The sequence below is a fragment of the Glandiceps talaboti genome, chromosome 11 (assembly GCF_964340395.1).
Source record: "Glandiceps talaboti chromosome 11, keGlaTala1.1, whole genome shotgun sequence".
NCBI lineage: Eukaryota > Metazoa > Hemichordata > Enteropneusta > Spengelidae > Glandiceps > Glandiceps talaboti.
This window is the reverse complement of record NC_135559.1, coordinates 1098968-1115000: the sequence shown is the minus strand read 5'-3', so window position 1 is coordinate 1115000 and position 16033 is coordinate 1098968. Positions and strand designations below refer to the sequence as shown.

Here is a 16033-nt window from a genome sequence, read left to right as displayed (position 1 = left end):
CAGATTTTAACGAAACCTTATAATTATGTAGATCATCCTGTGTGGTGGTATAAGGGACCAACTTAGACTCGCCACAGTAGCTTTCTATTAGTTCTAGACTACCTGCATTTACACTTGTAAGGTTAAATATACAATATACATCGTCAGTGTAGCCTTTTATAGTTAGAATTATTTCTAGTTGAGTCATGACATCCTACAACAGCACATTATTCAAGTTTTAAATTTGCAATGCGCGGAAAGTAGAAAATTAACAGGGTCTCTTTATAATTCATGTCAGTTAGTTTGAAATTTTTATGTATAGCTTATATATTGTAGAACTTGAAAATATACCCACAATTCTGGGCAAATGAGATTTTGTTGGAGATTCAACACCCATATTATTTCAAATTAATTGGTTTTCCTTTTCGAGAAATTAATCTCAAATTAATTAGTCATATTCTTTCAACCTTGAGTACACGAGGGATTACGTCAAGTTCTTGTCAAAGATTTCAAGACAAATAAAAGATAACTTGGCTCTGATTATCATGCTTTATCTACTCTTTCCTTACGAACCTAAAATAGTATGTAGTCTGAGAAAAGTGGCGGGAAAATGATGCGAAAATTTAAAACAATTGACTCAATAAAATAGAGATGTTCCCAAAATAGGATCCCCCCTATTTAAAAATAGAATGATTTCATTTGACCTATTAAATATTAGTCTTCTGTTAATTGTTCTACTTTCAAATTGACATTTCATAACTTTTTTCTTGATCTTATCTGCCTTAATACGTACATCGAGTCAGAACGTACTAAGATCAGTTTGGGCTTAGTCTAGCGAAATACAAACTGAGAATCTAGTTGACTGGTTCAAAATGTCGTCTGACAAGACAAAATAGTAACATTTACTAAATTGTATCATCTGGTTCAGCAAAAAATGTCTTTATAATCGTTACTTTTCAATTCTTTCATGGTGTGAATCACCTAAAGATAGCTCACGGAAAGAAATGTAGCAATATAGGGAAGGTTTATGTCGCATCAGAAAACGAAATGTTGCAATTTTAGTAAGATCGTTGTCACGCCAGAATATGTTCTGTTTCATGTGAACTGGTTTATATTGTAATTTGTATGATTTAGTTCTATTTATGCCATAATACTATTTAATCAAATCCAGGAAAACAATCTGGGGTTTTCATACGAATACTAAAATTATCGTAGACTACCAGCGACAGGCGTAAACGTATCACAATGACGTATACATTCGTAAAACAAGTTTTGTTGTAAGATATATGTTTACAGTCTAAACCCTTTGTTGTCACGTCAATGGCTAAGATATTTAGGCAATAATAGAAATATTTCAGTAGAATGGTTCTGCTAACAACAGTACCAAGTGATTAGATAAAGTGTTTGTACACACATATGAAATAACAGAGTCTTCCACTTTCAGTTTTTGTGTAACACATATTAGGGTTGTTTTGATGTACCATGCTATGCTTGATTCCTCTTCATACCGCTTCATATTGTTTAACTATTAAAAAATATATGGGTAAAACTTCCACACTTTTTATCTTTCTTTAGGTAAGAAATTATTTGTGGTTATTTGCTTTATCCGTACAGTTAAAAAGAAACACTGAATTTCTATATTATCTGACTCTGTGACTGAAGCGATTGACTCAAATCACTGCATACACACATTGCCGTAAACATGTTTTGTCTCAATATTTCACAGAATGTAAACGTTCTCGAGTTTGGAACTAGTCATTTAAAATGTTAACAAAAAGGAACGGGTACATTTTCACGACTATGAAAATTAACAGCGATACGGAAAATGAAGAGTGTAGTGTAGTGCAGTGCAGTGTCGTGTAGTGTAGTGTCGTGTCGTGTAGTATAGTGTAGTGTGTGACTGTGTGTCTCTCTCTGTGTGAGTAGATTTCATGGTTACTAATCGACAGAACATTTTAAATAGTTTTCATTTTCAATGAATAATATATGAGTTTACACAGAATAAAATACTTTTAAAGTTATCACATCAGTTAGTTGGTACTAACATGACGACGAGAGGGTTCAATTGGTCTTTCGAGGCCAACGTCTGACCGTGTCTTGTATGTAGCGAGTTCGAAACCGGTTACGGAAATTTACGAGACGCCGGTATTTGCCGATTAGAAGATTTCACTGAGTTTCTTAATGATGACATATATGCAAGGACTAGGTCACATCGTTTGTCAGAGAATTAAAATGAAATTATAACAACCAACTTTTTATACAATTAAATTGATATGAAATATCTTTTCTTTAATATGATTTTCCTAAAATACTTGTCAATGTTTGGCCAATAAACCTAACCACAGTAGAATCTATACATAGTCTGTAAGTTATGAGTTTTCGAGGTATCGGAATGTAGAATGAAGCAAAGGATATACATTGATTTGATATCAGGATATGTTTGTCGACTTTACTAATTATGCAGAGTCAGACGTTTATTTATACGATAAATAATACATGTAATAGATCTGTTATTTTATACGTTTAGGAATTATTAGAATACTTTGGTCGCTACATACACTTTACGACATCAGTTCAAAGACAGACACACACGTCATATCTGTTGTTATATTATTTAATCTCAGATCAAATTATGTTAGCTTTTAAACACATTTATCAAAAAGAGAAAAGATTTTGACATAGGAAAACAGACCGAAATTTAGAATTCAAAGTGGCTAGTCCAAAGAGAGGTGTACTCGCGAATACAACCTCAACAGGCATAGGAACAAATAGTATATAGTTTTTTATGTTTTACAAAAAAAAATACAATTTCTATTTACGATGTTTTACAAAAAAATACAATTTCTGTTTACGATCGAAAGAGAAAACAAAACTCGCTGAATAAGTGATATTCTGGAAAGATTGGAATAATTCTCATCGAAAATACATTTTTTCTATCATTGAAGGTCGAACATTGCCAAACCCAGTTGCCTGCCAAGTGTGCGGTGATAAAAGTTACGGTAAACACTATGGGGTCTACTGCTGCGACGGTTGCAGTTGTTTCTTTAAGCGAAGCATTCGTCGTAACATGGTATACACGTGTATTGGGAAAGGAAACTGTACAATAGACAAGGCTAGAAGAAACTGGTGTCCATTCTGTCGACTTAATAAGTGTTTTGCCGTCAATATGAACAGAAATGGTGAGTATGTCCACAGTACAAAAAAACCTTTACTATATGGTTTAAAATGTTGAAATACTTGCACGTTTTCACACCACTGACACCGATACTACCAAACCAGAGTGACGATAGAGTAGGCAGCATGATGGTTATTTTTACGTCTTAAACGAGGATTTTGTTACGAATTACATAAAACAAAATCCAGACTCTGATATTGTGCAAGCATATAAAATAAAATTTAAATGATATATTTTATCTCACTGTGAACACAAATGAACACCACTGTCACCTATCATGATCAGTGCCTGTATTTTTATTTGTGGAATTAGTAACCAAAAAACATTTGGTGACCGCCTGACTGAAACTCTATAGTCAATCTGATTTCAGTGTAGTCGACCAAATGTTTCGTCAAAATCGCGAATGTTATAAGGCGCAACTATTCGATGCAAGGTTTAACAGGCGTTTCATTTGTCAAGGGAAGCGACAAAAAAAGGACGCGATTTTTCGCCGATAGTTCATTTTTTTCATCGCCAGTATAGGTTGGGAAATACGGTTACCGGCACCAACACACAGTAACTTTTTATTTCATTTTGGATACGTAGAAATAATTTCTTATTCGAGGCATTGATTTCAGAATATCCTTACTGAAAAGAAAGATGCAGGCAATCCCGTGTGTATGTGCAACATACTAGTATATACGGCTCAACTTAGGGAACCATATGCTTGCCAAAGTATATATCAAATAAGTTAACAACGGGTAAATTATCTAAATTCGTTTTAAATGAGAATTCACTCAGATAATTTGTAATGTTTACTGATCAAGGAATACCATACGTTAGCTGACAGTTCAGTGTAGATTCTTCACACTACATTTGATAGGAAACATAATTCAAAACTTGTCAATGTTGCCAATCTGTAGCCTTATATAAGACAGAAAACTAAATCAACGAGATGTGAATGAAAACGATGTCTCGTCAACAAGCGGCGGAGCTAGCACACAAACGAAAAAATATAATGGTTTGAAGGGGGTAAGTAAAATAAAAAGTGATTCATTGGTCCGCACGCAATAAACACAAGTGTCATGTCTATGTATTTACACATAGAAGCTAGACTTAAAACAGAAATTTAAAGTCGTCTGACTTGACAGTAATCTTACAAACACTGCTTCATTTTATCGTCTGGCAGGACACAAATTTTAAACATTGCTACATTTTATCGTCTGGCAGGACACAAATCTTAAACATTGCTACATTTTATCGTCTGGCGGGACACAAATTATAAGTTTAGTTTTACATTTTAATCCTTTAAGTATGCAGATCACCTTGTAGGTCATGTAAAGAAAATGTAGCACTATTGGGAAAATGAAACAAAGAACATAATCATTTTGGGAAGAATTTTGTCAGGCCAGACAATAAAGTAGACCAGTGCCAGTAAGAGTTTTGTGAAAACAGGTGTCAGTAAAAAAAAATTGCCATGCCAAACAATGTAATGTAACAGTAATAAGTTTTGGAGACAGGGGATAAAATGTAGTAACGTTAGTGAGGTTTGTGATGAGCCAGACGGCTTCTGTTGCTAAAACCTCGGATTGGTCTGTAGTCACGCTATGAATTACTTGCTAATACTATTAGATACATATAACAGTGGGGAAAACTAAATTGAACAAATCAAGATAAATTCATGGAAAATGTTTAAATGTTAATTCGACACAAGATTACTGATGTCATCGAAAATCAATTACTCATAGTTTCGATTACAAAAATCAAATTCCAAAATTTAAAAGAAAAAAATCATTTTGTATGAAGCTGAATGTATTTTGTCTGGTAACAAAAAAAATATAATTCACCGCCAAACTTTAACAGTTCTCAAATTTCAGAAATTCTTATCGTTTGCACGTAAAGCAAGACAGAAAGACCGGAAGGTGTTCCAACATTGCTCGAAGTCACATTTCTCATATGTCCGTGTCTGAGAACACCTGCTCACACATTTAATGGAAAAGGGGTAAAAATCGATTACAGAGGCGACTGTACACTTCACTACTTATCACTCGTTGTATCAATAACTGCAGCTTCGGTGCAAGGCCCTTACGGCGAGAGGAAGATGGGCAATATGAGACGATTGTGATCTCGTGACATCAATTGTGTAGATCTTATCCACAACAAAATGTACCTCAAATTTTGGGCTTGTTTGTCAGCTTGGGTGGCATTATAGTGACATCACGTCTTGGCAATATATTTATATTATCGCAAACTACTGCCCTCTTTACGGCAGGGTTATTAACTAACGTACGCCTCAAGAAGAAGGACGTATTAATTGAATTTGCATTTTTCATTGCATATTCTCTATCTTGGGAAAATATTTATTACATGTAAAACGACAGTCAATCTCTTCTGTTAGAACTCTAACAAGCCGCAATGGTTTCAAAATAATCGTGAAATGGTATATTTAATAGATTTATTCTTTTGTATTCATTTTGTATATTTGTATCATATGTTTCTTTGAAAGTGTAGCTTATTTTTGTTATCTGGTGAAATAAATGTCATTCATTCATTCATTCATTCATTCATTCATTCATTCATTCATTCATTCATTCATTCATTCAGATGTGATGATTTTACAAAACAGTGTCATGTACAATTTTTTTTGTATTACAGCATAATTTTCTACATTCGTCTAAAAGTTACGCTTTGTATACTGAAATGTGCTTTATAGCAAATTGTACAAGTAATATAAGTTATAGGAAAGCTACTATACAACACACCGTACCGTATCACATGGGATGCCTATCAACTTAACTACACTACACCTTTGGGCTGTGTGACCGCTGTATATATCATCGCTTTGTGATAAATTGAATATAAAGTTTATCCACAACTGACACACTTATTTATGAAAGGAGAGTGCAATATTTTGAAAACATGAACAATATATAAATGATCTATGGGACAAAATATAGAAAAATTTAAAACAAAATTTAAAATGTAAAACCTCTATCCTACCAGGTACCCAATTATACAGCTGGGTTGACTGAGGCACAATCATGAATGAAATCGTACCCAAGGACTTTAGAATTCAGAAAAAAACGGCAGCGGCGGGGCTCGAATCTGCGATCTGCAGATTCCAAGCCGGCCACTCTAACCATTCAACCATCATGACTTCAATAACTATGTTAGATTTCATATTAAGCAAATCAAGACAGTGGTACCCTTATCCGAGTGATTATTATCAATATACATATTTCCATTCCTTACAGTGGTACCCTTATCCGCGTGATTATTATCAACATACATATTTCCATTCCTTACAGCTGTGCAAGAAGAACGTGGACCGAGAAAGAGTAAAGATCTGGCAAATGAAAAGAACAAGACAAAGCCAGATTCTACAAGTAGTAACCATGCCAACAGCAGTGATCACCATAGTAACAGTGACAAAACAAGAAGTTGCTCTCCCAAACCCCGGTCTCCGGACACAACGGCGGGTCCCTTGAGTCCCAAACCAAACCACAGTCCATTTCAACCATGGAAAAAGACTAATATCCGAATGAAGACTAAAACTGAGAAAGATTGCAATGAATTTCGAAGCGCTTTCGAGAGTTTTCGACCATCTCGTTACCAACCATATTCTGTACCAAATCCTTCAATTTTATCAAATCTGCCCTCAACGACAGCAACCATACTTCTCGGCCAACAGCTGCCAACAAGACTAATGACGACGTCATCATTAGGTAAAATTATTAACTTTAAGTCTGGACATAAATTTTATGATAAGACACGCATAAAAATACTATTAGTTTAACAATGAGAACTCGTATTTCATCACTAGTTACAGTTCAGTAGCAAAAAAGTGTGAAAAATTAGTTTCACATAGAAAAGATGTTTGTGGTGAATTTTTAATTTATTTTGTAGAAAAACATTCCGCAATCAATTAAGCGTTTACAACAATATCACTTGCTAAGAATTCACTTCATGTAAACTATTTTCCCCAATTCACTTGAGTAGTACTAGTACTGTATCATGTGTTGTCTCCTTTGTTCGTGGCTACTATCTACGTACAAGCAGATATCAAGTATATATGGGTCTCCATCGTGTTACAATAGCTTAGTCATGTCGCTGTTGATGTAAATTACAAATTCATCTCAACTCACGCTACTCAGTCATCAAGGAATGGCGAAATGATTAAGCTACAGTTCGTTTCAAATTACCGTTCGCCGGATCTGTTTGATACAACCATGCAGAAACCAACAAGAAAATGGATATACTACTCTTTAATAGTTGAATGAATACAGTTTCTTGCTACATTTTGTCTGAATGAAATGTACCAAAGTGCCACCATGGAGACAGCTAATGCAGACCTCAAACTATTGGCGCCTGCGTCTAGTTGCAGTAAGTGTCAATGGTTATTTCATAATAAAGATACTATGTAGCAAGAAATTGCGACTTTGCCAGTATACAGCTTCTTATTGGTTCCTGCACAGTTGTATCAAACAGAGACGGTGAACGATAACTTGAAACGGACCGTGTCTGATCCTACAGAGCCCATAGTTCGTACACAGTTGTTCAAAGCCGACATGACTTATCCTTTCATTTCCTATAAAACAATTTTTATCTTTCTACATTTGTCTTCCTGTGAATTTTATTTCAGGATCTACTACTATTTCATCGGATCACAAGGTATCGAAAAGCAGCGGAGCTCCTCCCGTTTTAATACGACCTATAGCTCTCAGTAGAGAAGGATACCTGGAAATGTTACATGAAATCGCAGCACAGATCTTATTCACCACAATAAAACGTGCAAGAAGTGTGCAATCATTCCAGAGTCTCATCTTTCAGGATCAGATCCTACTTCTTGAGGAATGTTGGAGTGAGTTGTTTCTTCTCCACGCAGCCTACTGGCCAGCTGATTTATCGTCACTCATACTTCAATTCCAAGGTGCGGCGTCGTCTGTATCGGGATTTGATAATTTGAAGGTAAATTGTAACATTAGTTGCTCAGAATAATCTTTGCTATCATTCAGCTAAAAGTTTATGGCTAACAGCTTTATTGTAAATTGTAACAGAATCGCTCAAGACAAGTTTGCAACCATATTAATTAAAAGTCTATGACCAACAATTGCTAGACGCATTTAGTTGGCATCAGCTATATATAAAAGGTTTATTGCCAACTTGTGATTTTTACGATAACATCTTCACTATCCTACCTAATGTCAAACCATGTCTTCTATGACATCACAGTTGTATTCTCGCATTTGTTAGAACAGTTGATTGCATAGGGGAGATTTCCGCAATATTTTTGTATACGTATGATAAATCACGTCATCGGTCATTTATATCAATTAATTGCAAGTGGTGGTCAAATATGCTTTAGTAAGTAGAATGCTGCAAGTACCTTTTAGATAATGTAGCAAAGATTTCGTCCCAAAACATACAAACTCATATTGTGTCTCTTTTAGCTATTCATTTCAAACAATAACTTACTTACTTAATACAATTTGTGAAACTAGTTTGATTGTCTAAACATATGACAATGCTTGATTTGAATTGTTTACAGGCGAGGGCTACGTCACAAGTTGAAATGTCAACTGTTCTGACGTCACTACAAGAAACGATAAAGAAATGCAAAGCGTTGGGACTCGACTCAAATGAATTTGCTCTACTGGAGGCTCTAGTCCTTTTCAGAACAGGTAGGAATTTGATCTTGGTGGAATAAATCTTATTTGAAATTGATTGCATGTCACATAACATAATTTTATTAGGTAAAAACCATTGAAAAATGACATATTTCTATTAAAATTCGTTTTTTACTCCATACATTGAACAAGTGGCTAATGTGGATTATATAGATAAAAGTTTGATTAACAATTACACTGTATTTTTCTTGAACAAACCACGCGAAATGACAAAGTCAGTCAATATTTGCAAAATATGAAAACTGTGTAAAAAGCTTGTTATTGTACATACAGGGAGTTATTTGAAAATAAACTGTTTTAATACAATTATTCACTACGTCACATCCAGTCTACGCATGCGTCTGTTACTTCTCCATATATACATGACGTATAAAAAGATCCATAAATTAATAAACTAATTGTCAATTTCTTCGCAGATTTTAAGGAAGGACTTAGTAACACACAACAAGTGGAATTTCTCCAAGACCAGGCACAATTAATTCTCGCACAATACGAGAACAGCAAGAACCCACAAAACCCCGCGAGATTCGGAAAACTTCTTTTAACTCTGGCCTCCCTTCGAACCTACAAGGCTGATGTTGTGGAGGAACTCTTTTTTCGGAAGACTATTGGAAAGGTACCAATCGAGGCAATCTTCAGTAGTGTTTGAATCTGGTCAATCACCAACGAGACAAAAAAGTGATGCAAGCGCCGCGATTTTGACGACAGAAAACTCTTGCGACTAGTTGTGAAATAAACATTTTGACTAGTGTTGTAACTTGAACCGTCTAGACACGAGAAATAGCAGAAAGTGTTCGAGAATCCCATTTTGTATCACGGACAAATAGAATTGTATATCAAATAACAGGAACATTTTATTTGTGAGTTGATAATACGGACAAGGTTACGTTAATCTGTTCTCAAGACATTATTTTGTTTTCTTGGGATCATCGCATAATATCATCTCTGTAATCTTATTGTTGAAAACTAAACAGGACCTTGAGTTGTTTCTATATTTAGTCTTCGTGATCATTTGAATGACGGTCTATCTGTGTATATCTAACCAATATTGAATAACGAAAGGCGATATAAGGCTTTTTCATTCACCTTTTTTAGTCTTGTCCTGTTTTCTAGATCTAGTCTGTCGTCGTTACCATGGTTATGCTCTTCAGCTCATCAAAGCTAAGTTATGTATATACAATGTAAATGTTCATTTGTAGCCAGTAAAACAGAATTTAGACATATCATATATAATGATTATTTTTTCACATTTTAAGTTCCCCTTGAAAGCACTGACATTTTTTTCATAACCAAATAATCGCTTACAACGGTGTCGATTGATTAGTGATATGTCTCAAAATGACCGTAAGCTGAGCTTATACTTTAAAGTAGAAAATATCAGATTGAACTAATATATATAGTAGCTTAAACATATCCATATGAATGTGCGTTGTGATATGGTGTGATATAATGTTATATCCATTTGATAAACGTAAACATATCCTTAACAGTAAATGTATAAATATATGAACCACTAATAAAACATTTAAGCTACAGAACGTTTTGAAAATATCCACACTTTGAGCAATCTGTCATAATAGACAGTAATTTGGTTTTATGTGGAATGAACGTTATTGTATGTATTTGTGATGGAAGTCTTGTATATGTAGCGCCACCAACGTCCATATCATACCAAGTGGGAAGCGAAGCCGGTACGGATATGGCAGTGGTGTGGGATGAGGCACAGACAACACCCTCGACTATGGGTGGGGTGGAGTGGAGTTGGGAGAGAAGTGTTCCACTATCGATTTGATAACAGCAACATTTTTAATTTCTCATCTAATACCCCCACCCAATATTATGCAATAATCATTTGACGAATTGATGAATTTGCCAAGCATATTTATGATTACTCATTACGCTAATATATACATACAGGTACATTTATATACATAAAAACAACCACTATGCACAAAAAATTGATTTTGATCGATCATTAAGATCAACTACTCCAAAGAAATCATAGAATCTTTCATTGACATTGGACGTTTACATTCTTTCCAAGAACGCGAAGAAAAGTCAACAGTAACGACATCATTTTCATCGAAAGAAACCGTTTTTGAGGAGGTACCCTCTTTGTCACTTTTTAAAGAACAGTGCCAAGTTGCTGGTGCTTCGAGGTTGTAAGCAATTGGCTTTGTTTGGTGTCGCTGGTATGAAACAACGAACCGTATTTTACAATACTGTGGCGAGCATTTAACTGTGTAATTGTTGCTGTTAACGTCAAACAAATTTTCACAGGGTAAAATAACTTTGCGATGAGTGTCTTTTTCGAATTTCAACACGTTGAGTAAGGCTGTAGATGACGTTAACCCGACGCCATCTTTTGATATTTGGACTTCAAGTACGCAATTTTTGCCAGGTTCTGTACACGGGGTAGAAATCGAGTTAACGGCCATTAGTAGTATTACTGAGTAGACAAAGGCTAAAGAGGCGAATATCCAAAAGACGGCGAAGAAAATACCCTTTACGCATGTGTACCAAGTAAATGATTTAGGAGAATTTCGACAAATGTAACACGAAGTGATTGTCCATACTAGAAGTTTGCAAACTTTCAGAAATACAAAAATCGTAAATGTGAGTAGTATTGCGTTGTATAAATGGTTATTCCAAGACGCCACACATGGAATAACATCTCGTGTATGCACGACAATAACCGGCAAGTCTAAGAAAGCCATGGTAACGAAGTCAATCACAATCAGAACACCAATAATAAATTGTGTTGTACAATTTTTCAGGCTGGCATTTTGGCGCAATTTCTCCTGTTTGTGAACGTTGGTGGCGATCTTTAAAGCGGACTTGACATGTCGGTTTTTTGTAGTAAAGCCGTGTTGAAACAGATCCATTGCAAGTCGTTGTTGTTCCTCTTCATTCAAATCACATCGCAATATGATATCATATGCTGTTTCCTCGATTTGTTCTCTCTGTATTCGTGGAGTGATTCGCTGTCTACTTGGATCAGCAGGACACCTTAACCGTTTAAGGAATTCCCGTATAACAGCAAATATTGCAATAATGTATAATATTTGGGTAACTGTGCAACATGCCAGTATTTGTTGATCTGTTCCACGGTCTTTCGAGATGAACAATGCGAAATCATTTCTCACCGCTATGAAATGATAAATCAACCATCCTAATATAACATCTAATGGTGTTGTTATAGCAACAAAAAGAAACAAACAGATGTGAAGACGATTTGAGCTCATCAAGCCAGAGCATTCAGGGGTAGTCAGACTCTCTGAGGGTTCAAAGCTTTCTTCTATGGGGCTAAATATCGCAATGCTGGTTTCTCTTGATTTTGTAGGTAGACATTTCCATTTCTTTCTCTTGCGATCGTAACTGTCGCGAGATCTTGGCATGTTCTGTACATCAGTGCAAAGTGTTTCTCTCTCTATTACACGCTTTGTACTTTCTGCCCATCGTTCAGTACGTTTATTCATGATTTGTCCGCCGTTTTCGTTGTCCTTCTCAATGGGTACTAACCCACTCGTGGACTCGGTCTCAAAATCTAACTTATGATTCGCTTTCGAAGTCGAAGGGAAATTATACGACTGTTTTGGCCCAATCAGATCTCTCCTAACAGCTGTTTTTGGTCTAGTTCTGGTGTTTGCATCACCGTGATGGCTTTCGTTATCTTCATCGAAATCATTTTGTGTTGATCTATTCTTTGTAGGAACGGAAAGTGGAACCTTTTTGGCTTTGTCATATTTCGACATTTCGTTTTCATCAACACCTTCATGACTGTAAGCTGATCGTCCTAAACCTTGACCTCCATCTTTTATAGAATTTCTTTCGGAATGCAGAGTGGTCGAACTGTCCTTCCGTCCAGTTTGAGTATCTCTCTGTTTGGAATACTGACGTTGAGTACTCTTGTCTTTGATGACGCCATCTTCACCATCCTCTTCTTCATCAGGGAAACTACATGTACTTGGGTTCAACTGAATACCGGATGAAGTGACGTTACACTTTTCAGAAGATGAACAATCGTCTGCTGTATTTATATGATTATCTAACACAATGACGTCATCTTTATGGTAATTTCTAGTTGGTGAAACGCTCGTTTCGGTTTTCTTTCTACTGGTGTCGAGTTCATTTAATATTGGACTGAATGGATGAGTTCCAGACTCCTGGCATTGTCTCACTTGTTCTAAAGCGAGATCGTCTAGATTACCCAGTAAATCATTGCCTGCACTCTGACCGTCCAATGTTGTTACACCAAGTGTTCTTGACCTTCGAGGCATTGGCTGATGCATACTAGGATCAACAACACCTCGTGTGAAATCTAAATCATTATCTTCACTTTCACTTTCATCAGTCAATTTTTCGATTTCAATCGCACTATCCGAGGTGGATGTTGGTCGAAGTCGACGATTACGACGACCAGATTTTTTCCTCTTGGATATTTTCTTCTTCCGTGTTTCAGTCTCAGCTGTAGCGGCACTGCCAAGCGCTGACAGATAAAGTGATGGTATCGGCGTCATGTATATCGATTCTACCAGTTTCATTTTGTCACTGGCTTTCTTCTGTTGACGTTTTCCTAACATCATCATTACTAATTGTTGAGGTACACTGAAGGTTTGAAAGAAGTCAGCAAACTCTCCTAGTCTGTACTGCGTTGTAGTAAAAGTGCTAATACTTTAAGTTGTAATATACTAGAACGCAGACAACATGCATCAACCGCTCCCTCTAACTGTATCACCAGTATCACTAAGTACACAACACAATAGTACCTGCATAGATATTTACACTATAAAAACAGTTGCTACCGCATAAATTACACATCACCTGTGCTTAATTGTCTAAAAAGTGGATTCTCCTTGTCGTCATGGATACGAAATATCATTATATCATAATAACTAAACAAAGGACAGGGTGTATAAAAGTAATGACTAATTTACTGCTGTTGCCATGGAAATGACCGAAAACAAAAGTGACGGTGATCTGAGTTTAACTAAACAGACATATTTTAACTTGGTCAATTCGACAGTTTGCCACTGTCTCACTCACACACACACACACACACACACACACACACACACACACACACACACACACACACACACACACACACAAACACACAGAGAACGTTCATAAATTCTCCTGTGCTGAATAAGTAGTGATCCTCAACATACATAATATTATTCACTATTATATACATAGACACTCTGAGGGACATTTATGATGTAGAATTCAGACACAAGTTGATAATGTAGATTTAAGACACTGATAATGTATAATTCAGACACTGATAATGTGATAATGTGGAATTCAAACACTGATAATATAATTCAATGACTTTTATTTCACCATACTCTAATAGAATTGTTCTAAACTATGTATAAATTTACAGAATAGCACTTCGTATTGTATCGTATCTTCATATCTGTCTGTCTGTCTGTCTGTCTGTCTGTCTGTCTGTCTGTCTGTCTGTCTGTCTCCGCGTCTTTCAAAAATAGACAACGAAACTCAATTCACCTCTGTAAAAAGTGTAGAATCTCTTTTTGGTTCATCACAGTCTCCCCATGCATTATTTGCAAATCCAACAGTCATTATACTTGAAGCATTATATGTGACAACGGTCTCCATTACCGAGTCCTGTCCCATCATTAATGTCTTTGCAGTACAGTTCCAGGTGTCAGCTTGTTCAAAATTGTACAAAATTGATGGTGATAGATGATTGCGATAAACAAAGACAAAATTTACCCAGCAATTTTCAGGCTGACAGGTAAATCGAAGATTGTCGTCAGCTATTAAACCATCGCAATGTACCCTCACAAAATGAACATTCTCATCTCTTAAATTCCGTAAGTTGAATACACTTACTGGTGCATTTACTCTCATTTCTCCAATATTTTCAAATTTCATATTGCCATCCTCATATTCTTTGACAGAGAATGATGGTGAAGCAAACACTTTAAGCATACACTTATCGGGATTATTTTCACAATAACTGTCCTCAGATTGAACAAAAATGTCATTTAAAACTAATGTTGAAAAAACTGCCGATGCTAAAACTAGGACTAGATAGATGATAAAGACAAAACCGACTATAGCGGTACGTCGTTTGCTGAGTATTGTTCTCCCAACGTAGAAGACAGCAATGAAGGTATACAACACCAGTAGGATTGTCTTTGTATAACAACAGAAACCAGATATAAACAAAACAATAATTTGTCGGTTGCTCCATCCAAAAGTACAAGGGTTAATATGTTGGTAATAAATAACTCCTAAAGGTAAGTCTTGGAAAATAACGCTCAAAAAACTTAAAATAAACAACAACATAATAACATGTTTCCGTGCCTTTGACTCTAAGTCAGCCCTTTGTTGTATTTTGTTCTTCTCGTATTTTCGCCTGGCAATTTTAATGGCTGCCACGAGAACTTTACTCGTTGTTTTAAAGCCCCTCTTTTTAAGCTCTGATTTATAACGAACAAATTGACGTGTGCTGAAATTATATCTGGAGAGTAAACATAATGCTATTGCCAGTATTTCTTTTTCTTCCTGTTGTTTTTGTGTGTCATTTTCCCTCTGGTTAGTTTTCCAAATAAAAACAACAATATATTGGTATTCTTGAATACACAAAATTGTTAAAAGCACATACACTGTTGTTGCTAGGATACAAAACACTAATAACTCTATATCAGCTGTTTTATTCCGTGAAAGGTAAATACCATAATTTCGCGACACAGCTATGAAATAATAACACAGCCACTCGGCAATAATTCCCAAGATGGCGACGATAACAACGTAAAAGATGATAAAGCCTTGTAAATATTTTAACTTGCCGGATACAATTTTAGAATCCCTGGTTACCTTCTCCTGGTCATCCATACATGAACCAACAGCTGTTGTGTCGCTCAGTGGTTTTACACGGTTGTTTCTAATTGATTTGTCTCTGTTTTTTCCAGAGTAATGTTCCTTTTTCTGTTCCTTGTTATCAGTGTTCAAATCACTCCCACTTTCACTGTCTGGTTGAATTGTAAACTGTCGTTTCTCTCTCATTCTTTCTGTACAATTTGCCTCATTATTAACATTCTGTGTAACTCTGCTACTACCAATACGATTTGCCATTCCTCTTATCTGCACAACAACTGTAGGTCTTTCTTCCTGGTCTATTTCCAGGTTTTCCTTTGTTTTCCCTGTTGAGTCCTGTTTTAAATTCACTGATTCTCGA

General features: G+C 35.7%; 1 protein-coding gene across 1 annotated transcript in view; it reads left to right on the top strand.

The window, feature by feature from the left end:
* LOC144442628 (nuclear receptor subfamily 2 group F member 1-B-like) overlaps positions 1-9469 on the top strand; it is a 9768-nt gene extending 299 nt beyond the window's left edge. The window contains exons 2-6 of the mRNA XM_078132007.1: positions 2925-3158; positions 6442-6858; positions 7776-8101; positions 8682-8814; positions 9237-9469. Coding sequence (XP_077988133.1) covers positions 2925-3158; positions 6442-6858; positions 7776-8101; positions 8682-8814; positions 9237-9469 — 1343 coding nt within the window. The remainder of the gene's footprint in view (positions 1-2924; positions 3159-6441; positions 6859-7775; positions 8102-8681; positions 8815-9236) is intronic.
* The last annotated feature ends 6564 nt before the right edge of the window (positions 9470-16033 follow it).